The sequence below is a fragment of the Anolis sagrei genome, chromosome 4 (assembly GCF_037176765.1).
Source record: "Anolis sagrei isolate rAnoSag1 chromosome 4, rAnoSag1.mat, whole genome shotgun sequence".
NCBI lineage: Eukaryota > Metazoa > Chordata > Lepidosauria > Squamata > Dactyloidae > Anolis > Anolis sagrei.
Genome location: NC_090024.1, coordinates 203,410,906 through 203,422,926, shown reverse-complemented (window position 1 = coordinate 203,422,926; position 12,021 = coordinate 203,410,906). Strand labels below are relative to the sequence as shown.

The 12,021-nt window shown below is 37.5% G+C and overlaps 1 protein-coding gene across 1 annotated transcript in view; it reads right to left on the bottom strand.

The window, feature by feature from the left end:
* Positions 1 to 10,227, bottom strand: part of SYCP1 (synaptonemal complex protein 1) — a 93,004-nt gene extending 82,777 nt beyond the window's left edge. Inside the window, exons 1-7 of the mRNA XM_067467063.1 lie at positions 10,114 to 10,227; positions 8,432 to 8,510; positions 7,037 to 7,083; positions 5,159 to 5,323; positions 3,185 to 3,252; positions 2,321 to 2,394; positions 1,363 to 1,421 (exon numbers count right to left, since the gene is read on the bottom strand). Of these exons, the coding sequence (XP_067323164.1) occupies positions 1,363 to 1,421; positions 2,321 to 2,394; positions 3,185 to 3,252; positions 5,159 to 5,323; positions 7,037 to 7,083; positions 8,432 to 8,510; positions 10,114 to 10,227 (606 nt within the window). The remainder of the gene's footprint in view (positions 1 to 1,362; positions 1,422 to 2,320; positions 2,395 to 3,184; positions 3,253 to 5,158; positions 5,324 to 7,036; positions 7,084 to 8,431; positions 8,511 to 10,113) is intronic.
* Positions 10,228 to 12,021: the final 1,794 nt, after the last annotated feature.

Sequence of the window (12,021 nt, the reverse complement as noted above, 5' to 3'; positions counted from 1 at the left end):
TTGATCATGTAAGATGGGGTTACTTGGAGAAAATAAGGATTTTAACTAAATAAGGATTTTAACAAATATATAATCAGAAGAAGCTTTATATAGATGTCTGGAACAGATACAAGTTAAGCATGGAACTGAAAACACCCCTGTGGCTGAGACCATTAGAAGCCATTGTGAGACCCACCAGAATTAAATAAGGACATATGGTGAATTTCTTATCAGACTAAACAGCCAATGGGCACAGAGGGGGAAAAGAAGAACTTGGCATTAAAGACTGGTTCCAGTATCACCAATTATACAAAAGGTTTTAAAAAGATGAAAAGGTTACCTCAAAAAAAATCTGAACTTGGGACTATATTAGAAAAAGGGGGGGGAAGGTTTAATATCTAGATTGTATAAATATATCTTACGCTATATAACCTGGAAGACAACAGAGTAAAAGCCTCCATAATTTCATGGGCAAAAGATCTAGAGAGAAATATAGATCTTGATAAATGGGAATACCTGTGGAACAAAGGTTTCAAATTTTCAGTTGCATTTTCAATTAGAGACAATTATATAAACTGTTCTACAGGTGCTATACAACCCCAGCTCTCCTAGTCAAAATAGATAATTCGCAATCACGATTCTGTTGGAGGTGTAAAATAAAGAAAGGGGTGTTTTTCCATGTGTGGTGGTCTTGCAAATTGGTGCAGGCTTATTGGAAAAAATTATTAAGGAAACAAATAAAATGATCCACTACAAAGTTTAAAAAATTGCTTAACTAACTATCCCCCATACTAGTGCATTTACTTTTTATGGCCTAAATGTGGAATATATATATATATAATCTTGGAAGTTTGAGTCTGGGAAAAGATATGACGACTGAGAACAGACTGGGGGTACGAATTCCCTCTTCGACACCTGTTAACACAATGTTTGCACACTGATTTTCTTAGTTTGCCTCTTCACTATAGAACTGTTAAGAGTCCATTTTCTATTGGCCTGCACAACAGCCCAGAGGTCCCATATAGCCAGCTATGGGGAAATTAATTTCTAGCTGGGGGTTGTCTGTGTAGAATTCATTTCTTATGGGTGAAGTTCTTATGGCTGTGAAAGAATGCTGAGCCCCATCAGTGAAAGAGGGTGGATGGTTCCCTGCTAAAATTTATCTGCTGTAGTATTTATCTGCTGTAGTATTTACTATCAATAAAGCTTGTGTATTTGGCGCAAATAAAGTCTTGGGATGTTTTGGAATGCACTCATTTACAGCACAGAACACCTAATTGTTTTGTGCATAAAACATTTTCTGTACAGAAATAGGTGACAACAAGTATTTTGTGCAGAATAGAAGGACCAGAAAAATGCTGCTTCCTGCATGTGGAATATTACCTCAATGTTATTGTTAAGATCCACATACATTTGTCTGGTTTCTTCTCGTTCTTGTTCATCTAAAACAAAATTGACAATGGAACTGACAAAGCATATTGATAAGTAACAAATTTTGATTAAAAAGTGACAAAATGGCAATGCAGAAAAATATTTATCATTCCAATGTAATTTCTCAACTATTGGTGCATTTTCAGACACTATATTTTTACACCTAAGACTCACAACAACTCAGAATGCTAAGAGCTTCCTAGAGTTATGATTCATAACTGCTCTGTATTCACTAATACTATGTAATCTTACTGTAAAAATTGCAAACGCCATCCATGCTATTTTTAAGAGCCAGCAAGCCGGTTAAGTGAATGTGGTTTATTCAGCTTTTGACTAGGACACAAGGAGGATGGCCTTTCTATTATCCTCTGAGAGTGTGAGGCCGTGACAATTAGAACTGAGCCTCTATTGCAGGTCCTTGCCAAAGCTTTGCATGGTGGCAGAAGGGGACTTAACAAACTTCTTTTGCTTGATCCATCTGCTAGCTCAGGCATGGGCAAAAGAGTACAGACAATTCCGAGAAATCATGGCCAGCTTACCAGCTGTTAGGAATTGTGGGAGTTAAAGTCCAAAAACCCCGAAGGGCCAAAGATTGCCCATGCCTGTTCTAGCTCTTAAACTGGATTCCAGAAGAGCAATGTAACTAAGTAGCAATGCTCCCAACTAGTTTGACTGAACCAAAACAACATTTCCTCATTCATATTTTTAAAATTAATAGATTGAATTCTTTGCTAACGGACAACAAGGAATTACTGTAATTCCTGGAGAAATGAGAAACAACATAGTTTATGAAAATATTATACAACTTCCTAAAAAAAGCCCTTTGCACTGTATACTCTTTTAGATGATAATGATGCCACGATAATACAAATAACTACCAACTATATAAACACTATTCAAAGATATTTACATTTGTTGGATTTCTCCACTGACTGCATAAACCTTTCTTTGAGCAAGTCACAGAAATGTCTTGTTGTATTGTTTCTGGAAGAAAATTAATTATATTACTATTATAAATACTATTACTATTATAAATTATAATACTATTTCATATCTTAAGATAAAGGTAAAGGTAGTCCCCTGACATTAAGTCCAGTCATGTCTGACTCTGGGGTGTGGTGCTCATCTCCATTTCTAAGCCGAAGAGCCAGCATTGTCCGTAGCCACCTCCAAGGTCATGTGGCCGGCATGACTGCATGGAGCGCCGTTACCTTCTCGCCGGAGCGGTACCTATTGATCTACTCACATTTGCATCTTTTCGAACTGCTAGGTTGGCAGAAGCTCCCCGGAATCGAACCTGCAACCTTTCGATCAACAAGCTCAGCAGCTCAGTGCTTTAACCCACTGCGCCACCGGGGGCTCCATTTACAAAGAAAATTAATCTATATGTGAAATCCCAAAAAGGGAATTATTTCAACTGAATTTTATAACAATACAAAGTCTACAGTATGAAGTCAAGTATCTCCCCTGGTCTTACTGGTACAAAAATATATAAACACGATAGCAGAAATAATCATTAAACTCCATGGCTCATTAAATGCATTGTGTGCAAGTGAGGGCAATTCCATTTAGTTACAATGTCTTATCAGAGCACAATTTACTCATGTTTTAACTGTTGACATATCAGATTCCATATAATTATGAAAACATAAAGGTGTTCCAGATGAAACATTCTAATACCACATCTTCAAATTTATGGACCATTGAGCATTTGAGAAACCACTTGCCTATAAAATTATAGATTATGTATATTGTTCTGCAACGGTAAACTTACTCTTTTAGAAGATCTTTATGTTCATGTATTTTATCTTCTAGTTTTAGGCTTAGCTTTTCATTTTCAAACTAAATGTATAAAAAATAATCATACATAAATAGTTTTGAATGAACAATAACTCTGTAATGGTCAAAATGTCATCTTTTCACATGTGTGTTTCTCACACGAGAGCAGTATCATGAACTTGATTTATATCTTCAACTTGCAAATTATAAAAAACTAAAAGCAAACATCCAAAATTAAAAGCCAGGATTCAAAATTTTTTAACAAAAACATTCATGAATGAGCTTGAGATTTTCATGCAGTCTAGAAATGGCATGTATTAACAATGTGCATTTTATTAACTGCATATATTCTTGTATATGTCTAGGGATTTTAAACAAAAATTGACTCCAAAAACCTGGGGCAACTTATTCACAGGTCAGTGTAAGCACTAGAGGTGTGTGTGGTACTCTTTTCTCCCATTTCATTGTTTCTTTTGTTACTTTTATTTCAGGCCAGAGTCTAAAACAGGAACACACACACACCCCGTCCCAAACGAAAATTAGCTTGAAATGAAAGAATCTGCTTATCTGCTTTTCGTGAGCACAGTTTAACCTTTTTTATTCATCCCTCAGCAAACAAAAAAAGTAAACCCTTATTTTCTCTCCTCTTCCAAGAGGTCATCCCTCTTCCTTATCTGGAAGTGGGAAACCTCCTTCAAATGCCTTGGAGAGTATATGGTGGCTCCTCCTCCCTCCTCCTCAGCTCTTGGAGCTGCTGCCTTGGGTCATTTTTTGCTGCTGCTGCAGTGCTACCTCCATCTCTCATGCAAGGAAGGCATCTCCTCCAGCCCCCTCCTCTTCCTCCTTCGTGCCACTTACTCTAGAGTAAGCCAGGCAGCAGCAGCAACAATGACCTAAGGAAGAGCCCACAAAGGACATCTAGTTCAATGCCCTGCCATGTAGAAACACAGAATCAAAGTACTTATGACAGATGACCATCCAGCCTCTGCTTAAAAACCTCCAGAAAAGAATACTTATACAAGATTATTTATAGTAATGACCAAGCGAGAAGCAATTTAGATATAATATAATATGTAATATGGTTGAAAATCTGAATGAAATTCATTTGTGCAACTGTGTTTCAGCATGTGAAACATGCCCAAAAACATTGGCAAAAGACAGCTATGTCATGAACACATTTTCTTCCTGTCAAATCAATTATTTGCATAAAGAACTGCAGTACTCTTCTTGTACCCCACTGTTTTGGTTGGAGGAAGAAGTTGGTAGGAGGAAGAAGGGCACCTACTGTTTTGCCATTTATTTTATAAGATAAAAACTGGAATGAAAATATATTTTATATGTTTAAAAATTAAGGAGGATTTTAGATGCTATTCTTGTTTCTATTTTTTGTTCCCAATTTTATGCAAATAGTTATTAATCCAAATATTTGCAGCTTGGTAAAATTGGAGTTATTTCATATTAATCTTAGAATAGCTTTATGAGGTGTGAATACTAAGTACAAGTCTTCATTCCTATTATTGGGAGAAAAGTGAGATATAAATATATAAATAACTTTTAATTCCACAGAAGTCCAGTTTAAGAATGTGCTCTCGTTTATTAGGGGCACAAAACTGTTATACCATTCACACCCATCCATTCATATTCACAAAAGTGTACAATGCATCAATTAAGATATTATTGGGAGTAGGAGGTTTTTGTCCATTGTTCATACTATCAAGTCGCTTCTTTCACTTAGAAATAAGTGACTCTGAATTCAAATCACCTGATCCCAAATGAGTATGGAGACTGAATGGGTATAAGGTAAGCACACATTCTATTCTCAGTCCTGATTTATTCCCCCCAACAAAGAAATGATTAAATAGTTTCTTTTCAAAACCTTATAGAAACTGATATGTTAGAAAGCCTGAGCTGTAATTCATTATTCTTGTATTTCAAAAATTATACATTTCAAAATGCAGTAAATATTTACCTGTAATTCTTGAATGGCTTTGCGTAGGGCTTCTATAATCTTTCTATTTTCTTGTAATTTTCTTTCCTTTTCCTTGACTTCATATTCTACAGTGATTTTCCATCTCTTGATTTTTTCAGCTTCTTTGTAAAGTCTTGAATAAAGTTCATTCACTGTATCCATGTTCTAATAAAGCAATTTCAATAATTTCACCTCAAATGCAATTGAATTAAAAAATTGGATAACAATTTATTTCACATGAAAAACTTTCAACTATTAAGTTTTTAGTGAAGCAAGTTTTTATCTCATTCCAGAACCCACTTCCTCTGTTTCAAGAATGGGGCAAAGTGGCCCCCAAGTGTTACCCTTGGAAATCCTCAGGAACCCTCTTTAGTCCCCAGGCTCATCAAAATTTAATTTGGGGACCAATTTTCAAGCCTTTTTTTCTGCAGAAAGGCCAAACCCACTTAAAGCTGCAGCCTTTTTCTTCCCCACACCTTGCAAGGTCTTCCATACCTTCCCAAAGCACACCAAAAGATACACATATAGAGAAAAATGGCTGGAAAATGGTCTCAGTGGTGTCCAGGGGTAGGTTCTTGAGTCTTGTATTGCTTTTTGAACTTGATTATCTGCCATCATACTATCCAAAACACTGACTTTACAAACTAAGATGGTTTTGGTCTTATTTGTACTTGGACAAAAGACCAAGGAATACCAGAGATCCTGTCTGAATTACTAGGGAGTTGTTGTCAGTTAGAATTGACAATAATTGGCTAAATGGACCAATAATCTAACTCGGGATTGGCAGTCCTCAGGTTATGAACAAGATACCTTCTGTATGTTTGTACTTAAACGGAATGTGTATTTATGCCAGAACAGGTACATTTTAAGTGTAAACACCAGCTAAGTGTGTGTGTGTGTGTTTTGGCTTTCACAGAGAATGGTTAACATCCCAGTAATGTGTGTTTTACTTTCTGTGACCCTGTTCAGAAGATTTCACCTCACTTTCTGTCCCTGTGACAACTGGATTTTGAAAATATGGAGTTGTTTTGGAAACAAGGATTGGTGATAAAGCTTCAGTGGAGACATCTTTTCCCATGATAACTCTAATAGGAGTGAATTTCCCTTCCTAAGAGTAGATTTCCTCTCACTTCTTATTATCTCACCTCCATTTATAACTAGGAGTCCTATACAAGTTGGATATTTGTAACTCGAGGACTGTATAAGGCACCTTACTTTTTCTTTTTTTCTTTTTTTTTTTTTGAATCTGGATTGCTGTTTGACTCTGGGACAAACCTGGATCACTTTCTTCTGCATCACCTGCCTTGTTAGTAGGGATCTGTGTGTCATCTGCTTTACCTTTCAAATTGGTCTGGAAGCTCCCTGAGCCCTTTCAATCTGAAACATTGTTATCATTCTTAATAAGACTACCAATAACCAAAACTAGATAGAACACTTCTGGGGACTGCATCTTGCTTTGAGTTAGCCACAATACTGTTTTGCTCTATTTCAAAAGACAACCATGAGCAGTCTGTATGCAATTATGACAAAGTGCAATAATTTGTATTTTGAATACAGAAAATCACAGACTACATAGTATAGTCTGCAATGTGTACCTGAGATGTTCACACAGTGATCATGTCCTAGATTAAATATATAAGAAATAGATCCCTGTTGTTGTTTGTTTCATGTGCACCAAGTTGCAGTATTGTTGTTCACTTAGAACAGTTCACAAATTGCTCCTAGAATCTGACTGAAGAACTAGGACATTTTTTTCTAATATTGAAAAGAAACGCCTTCAAAATAAAAAAGAAGTGAAACTAGTGTAATTTAAATGTATATTTATAGTGCTAGTAATAAATTCTTGGGTATGTTTAATCAGAGAAATACTTAACTGACCTCTTGATCAATCACAGGTACAAGTTTCATGTTCTGTGAAACTGGTTCTAGAAAAAAGTAAAATTTCATATTGCTTATTTCAATATACATAAATGGATTACGCTGGTACAACTAATAAGAAAGCATGCATGATATCACAAAACCACAACTGAATTACTTTGCTTTTAACAAATTTTATTTCTATGCACATATTCATCCAAGTATTATAGATTACAAAATAAATATAAAATAGATATATTGAATTCTTATTTATCAAATGTACAGGGGAACATACCATTTTAATACTATAATAGGCTCTCCATTTTCATGGAAATTAGGTGGTTCAGGGCTTCCTCAAAAATGAAAACAATGCAAATACTATTTTTAACCTGAAAAAACACCTTTCTAGGAATCTCTAAGTCTTCTAGCAAAAGTCTATGGTCAACTTCCATCAGAAAATGACAACAGAAGAGGACTTACTAAGGAGGTGTTCTCTCCAGGAATCTTTATGTCTTCCATTATGACCCCTGGTAGCAGTTGACCACAGAGTTGTGCTAAAGAACCTAGACCAGGGGTCCTCAAACTAAGGCCCAGGGGTGCTAAAGGACCTAGACCAGGGGTCCCCCAAACTAAGGCCGGATATGGCCCTCCAAGGTCATTTATCCAGCCCAGGGTCAACCTAAGTCTGTAAACGACTTGAAAGGACACGGCAACAACAACAAGAATCTTATCTCATCAGCCAAAAGGTGCCCCCGGTGGCGCAGTGGGTTAAACCCCTGTGCCGGCAGGACTGAAGACTGACAGGTCGCAGGTTCGAATCTGGGGAGAACATGGATGAGCTCCGTCTATCGGCTCCAGCTCCCCATGAGGAGACATAAGAGAAGCCTCCCAGAAGGATGATAAAACATCAAAACATCCAGGCATCCCCTGGGCAACGTCCTTGCAGACGGCCAATTCTCTCACAACAGAAGCGACTTGCAGTTTCTCAAGTTGCTCCTGACACAACAAAAAAAAAGCCAAAAGCAGGTCCACACTTCCCATTGAAATACTAATAAGTATATATTTGTTAAAATTATTCTTCATTTTAATTATTGTATTGTTTTAAAGTGTTTTTTGCACTACAAATAAGATTATGTGCAGTGTGCATAGGAATTCATTCATGCTTTTTTCAAATTATAATCCGGCCCTCCAACAGTCTGAGGGATGTGACCTGGCCCTCCGTTTAAAAGGTTTGAGGACCCCTGACCTAGACTGAGAGAATATATTAATCAAATATGCAAACAATCAAATTCTCAATAGTGCAACTCACAAACATGGAGGGCCAACTGTAGAGGTTCGGTATTAAATACTGTAAAAACCATGTACAGTGACTTTTAACAATTTGTTGTATTCCCATGTTTAATACCTATTACCTACCTGTGAGATCTATATATTTTGAAGTACTATTCATCCCAAATGGCAAGTTATAATCATCTTCAGTTCCCATGTTAAAATTCTGGGGAAGGAATCAAATAGTGGTATAAAAATATATATGAAATTATTAGGACTTACTATTTATTCTAAGCATTTATACATGGCTTTTCTGGCCACAACCCCCTTCCAAACAATTAACATTCTTGTCATTATTACTCAAAAACAAACTGAGAACAGAACAGTGGGTTGAAGACCAATGGTATATGGTCTCTGTAGTACACAGAAGATAATACTACGGATGCTACATTTTTCACTAACTAGAATTTTCAATTGCTTTTCATCGGCAGAACCAAGTAAAATGTATTACAGTTGTCTAACTGAAATATTATTAAAGTGTCTAAACAAAAGCACCAGACACTATATCCAGATTTGTCTTTCCCAAGTAGGTTGCAGCAGGTACATAGTCTAATAAAGCAAAGTCACATCAGCAACTTGGTACTTCAAGAACAGCACTGAGTCCAAGAGCATACTTTAAGATGGAATGATGATCCTTTATAAGTTTGTACAACATTCAAGAATCCATTGTTCCAAACCAACGGTGGCTATTCTATTGACCAACAGAACTTCTTCCTTCACCCATCTCTAATTCATCACCACATCCATAAAAGATACCTAGGTACAATGAGAATCATTACAAAATTGCACCCCCGTAGCATCATATCAGTAAAGCAAGTTTGGTAAAGACTGTGAGTAGTGGCTTAATCAGAGCAATAATCTCCTAAGGAAGTAGAGCCAAAGAGTGGAAGGAGACATTTTTGTGGCCAATTAAACACTGAATTAAACATTAAGTGGAAATTAGTTCTACCTAGAAGAAATATATATCTCCTCTTCTGTGATGAAAGGAATCTGAGCTCAGAAACTCTTCTATCACAGGTCACTATTATAAGAAAAACTATTTTCAGTCTCGAAATATTGAGCATAGAATCATAGAATTTTAAGATTGGGCAGGATCACTAGGGCCATTTGGTCAAACTCCTGTTATGAAGGAATACACAGCTGCATCAGTCCTGAAAGATGGTCTTCTGACCTCTGTTTAAGAACCTCAAAAGATGGCGAGTCCATCACTCCCCAAAGCAAACCATTCTACTGTTGAACAGCTCTTAAACGGAAAAGTTTCTTCCCAATGTTTAGGTGGGTTTCTGTTCTATTGGTTTCTGTTCTAATTTTTGGAGCAGAGTATGTCGGCTCCTTTCCCTACATGACATTCCTATCACATTGTTGATTCTTCTTTAGCAGGTGTTCTTCTAAGATTTTTAAATCATTTTCACTGTATTTCTGTATTCTGAATCCTGCCTAGATTCCTTCATCCTGAAATTCATTTTGTTAGTTTTGGCTTTTCAATTTGTCTGGATCGTTCTGAATTGTGACCCTGTCCTCTGGGGTAATAGAAATCTCCCCAAGTGATTTATAAAGGGGTTACTCAAGACTGAACCTGTAGGCATCTCACTAGTCTCTTTTCTCCAAGATGAAGAGCAACAATTGGTGAAGACACTTTAGGTTCTGCCAATCAATCAATTATAGATCCACCTAATTCTCACACTATATTGGCAACAGTTCACCAGTTAAGACTATCACGGGGGATGTGATATTAAACATTAGCTACATTTTAAAACTTTTTTCTTTACCTGATAATATTCCCCATCTCGTGTATGTGTTTGAGGTTTGACAGCAGATACCTGGGCATTATTCAATTTTGGAGGTAGAAATAATTTAAATTTGTATGATTTCTCCTCTTCCATTTTCTGATGTAATAAAGACAGAAGAATCAACATTTCAGTACCAACAGTTTAAACATTTCAGTTCAAACATTCAAAGTATTATGCCTATTCAGACTGTCCAGGCTAATGTAAACATGTAAGATGAACTGAACCACCTAAACTGGGCTCTACAGGCCAATGGATACTCCACCTCAGACATCAGAAGAGCTGCAAAACCGAGAACAAACCACGAGAGTAAAGATGAAGATCCACCCAGAGGAAAAGTGTTCTTGCCATACATCAAGGGAACCACTGACCGCATAGGGAAACTGATGAGGAAACACAACATACAAACCACTTACAGACCCACCAAGAAAATCCAACAAATGCTCCGTTCAGCAAAGGACAAGAGGGATCCTCTCACCTCTGCAGGAGTCTACCGTGTACCATGCAGCTGTGGACAAGTCTACATAGGGACCACCAAACGCAGCGCCCAGACACGCATCAAGGAACATGAAAGGCACTGCAAACTACTCCAACCAGAGAAATCAGCCATAGCAGAGCACCTGATGAACCAACCTGGACACAGCATATTATTTGAGAACACAGAAGTGCTGGACCACTCTCACAACCACCATGTCAGGCTACACAGAGAAGCCATTGAAATCCACAAGCATGTGGACAATTTCAACAGAAAGGAAGAAACCATGAAAATGAACAAAATCTGGCTACCAGTATTAAAAAAACTCAAAAATTACAACAGCAAAACAACAGAGAGGAAACAAACAGGCACATAAAATCACTCTCAACAAAAGATTCCCCCCAGGCGCTTCCAAGCCATTGAATGCAAATCAAGGTGATCAGCTGAAACATTCACAGCTAGCCCCAGCAGACTAAAGTCCTTTGTCTCACCCTGGTCATTCCACAGATATATAAACCCATTTTTCCTTCTTCCAACAGACCTCACTACCTCTGAGGATGCTTGCCATAGATGCAGGCGAAACGTCAGGAGAAAAATTGCCACCAGAACATGGCCATATAGCCCGGAAAAACCTACAACAACCCACTAATGTAAACTGCTTAACTAAATAATTCTTAAAATAGCCCTATGGCATAAGATAGTAAAGCTCTCCAAATATCACATATTGACTGAGAAGGGGAGCATACTGAATTGCCAAAGTAAGCAGTGCCTGATTTACTCAACTCACTGCTTTTGAGAAGACTTCAATAATTTACTGAAATGGCGCATGGCTGTGGTCCTTAAAGTCTGCCAAAGGACTCCTCCTTTCTGATCACTGGCACACAAGAGACAAGTAGCTACCACCTACCTATCCAATGCCCGCACTACAGACAGCCAGTGCTGCTTACTGGACAGAAAAATGCTGACATTTACCTCATGAGTAAACCCTGGAGTCATTATTGTTTACTCTGATTGTGTTTTTATGGTCCTTTGGGCAGGAGATAATGCCCCTCTGAGCATAATTAACACGACTCCAAAACACTATATAATTGCCTTTGCTACATTTTATGGCCCCTTCTACACAGCTGAATTAAATCCCACATTTTCTGCTTTGAACTGGAATATATGGCAGTGTGGACTCGGATAACCCAGTTCAAAGTAGATATTGTGGGATTTTCTGCCTGGGTTATATGGCTGTGTGGAAGGGCCCTAGGTCTAGAGTCCACAGAGTCCTGTAATTAAGCAGCCTATCAGATGCATTGAAGTGCAGTTCCTAAATTTGGATGGGCTGACTAGGTCTGATGAAAAGTGCAGCCCAACATCTGAAAAACTTCATGATTCCTATGTGCAAATACCTCTTGGCATCACTAAGTATT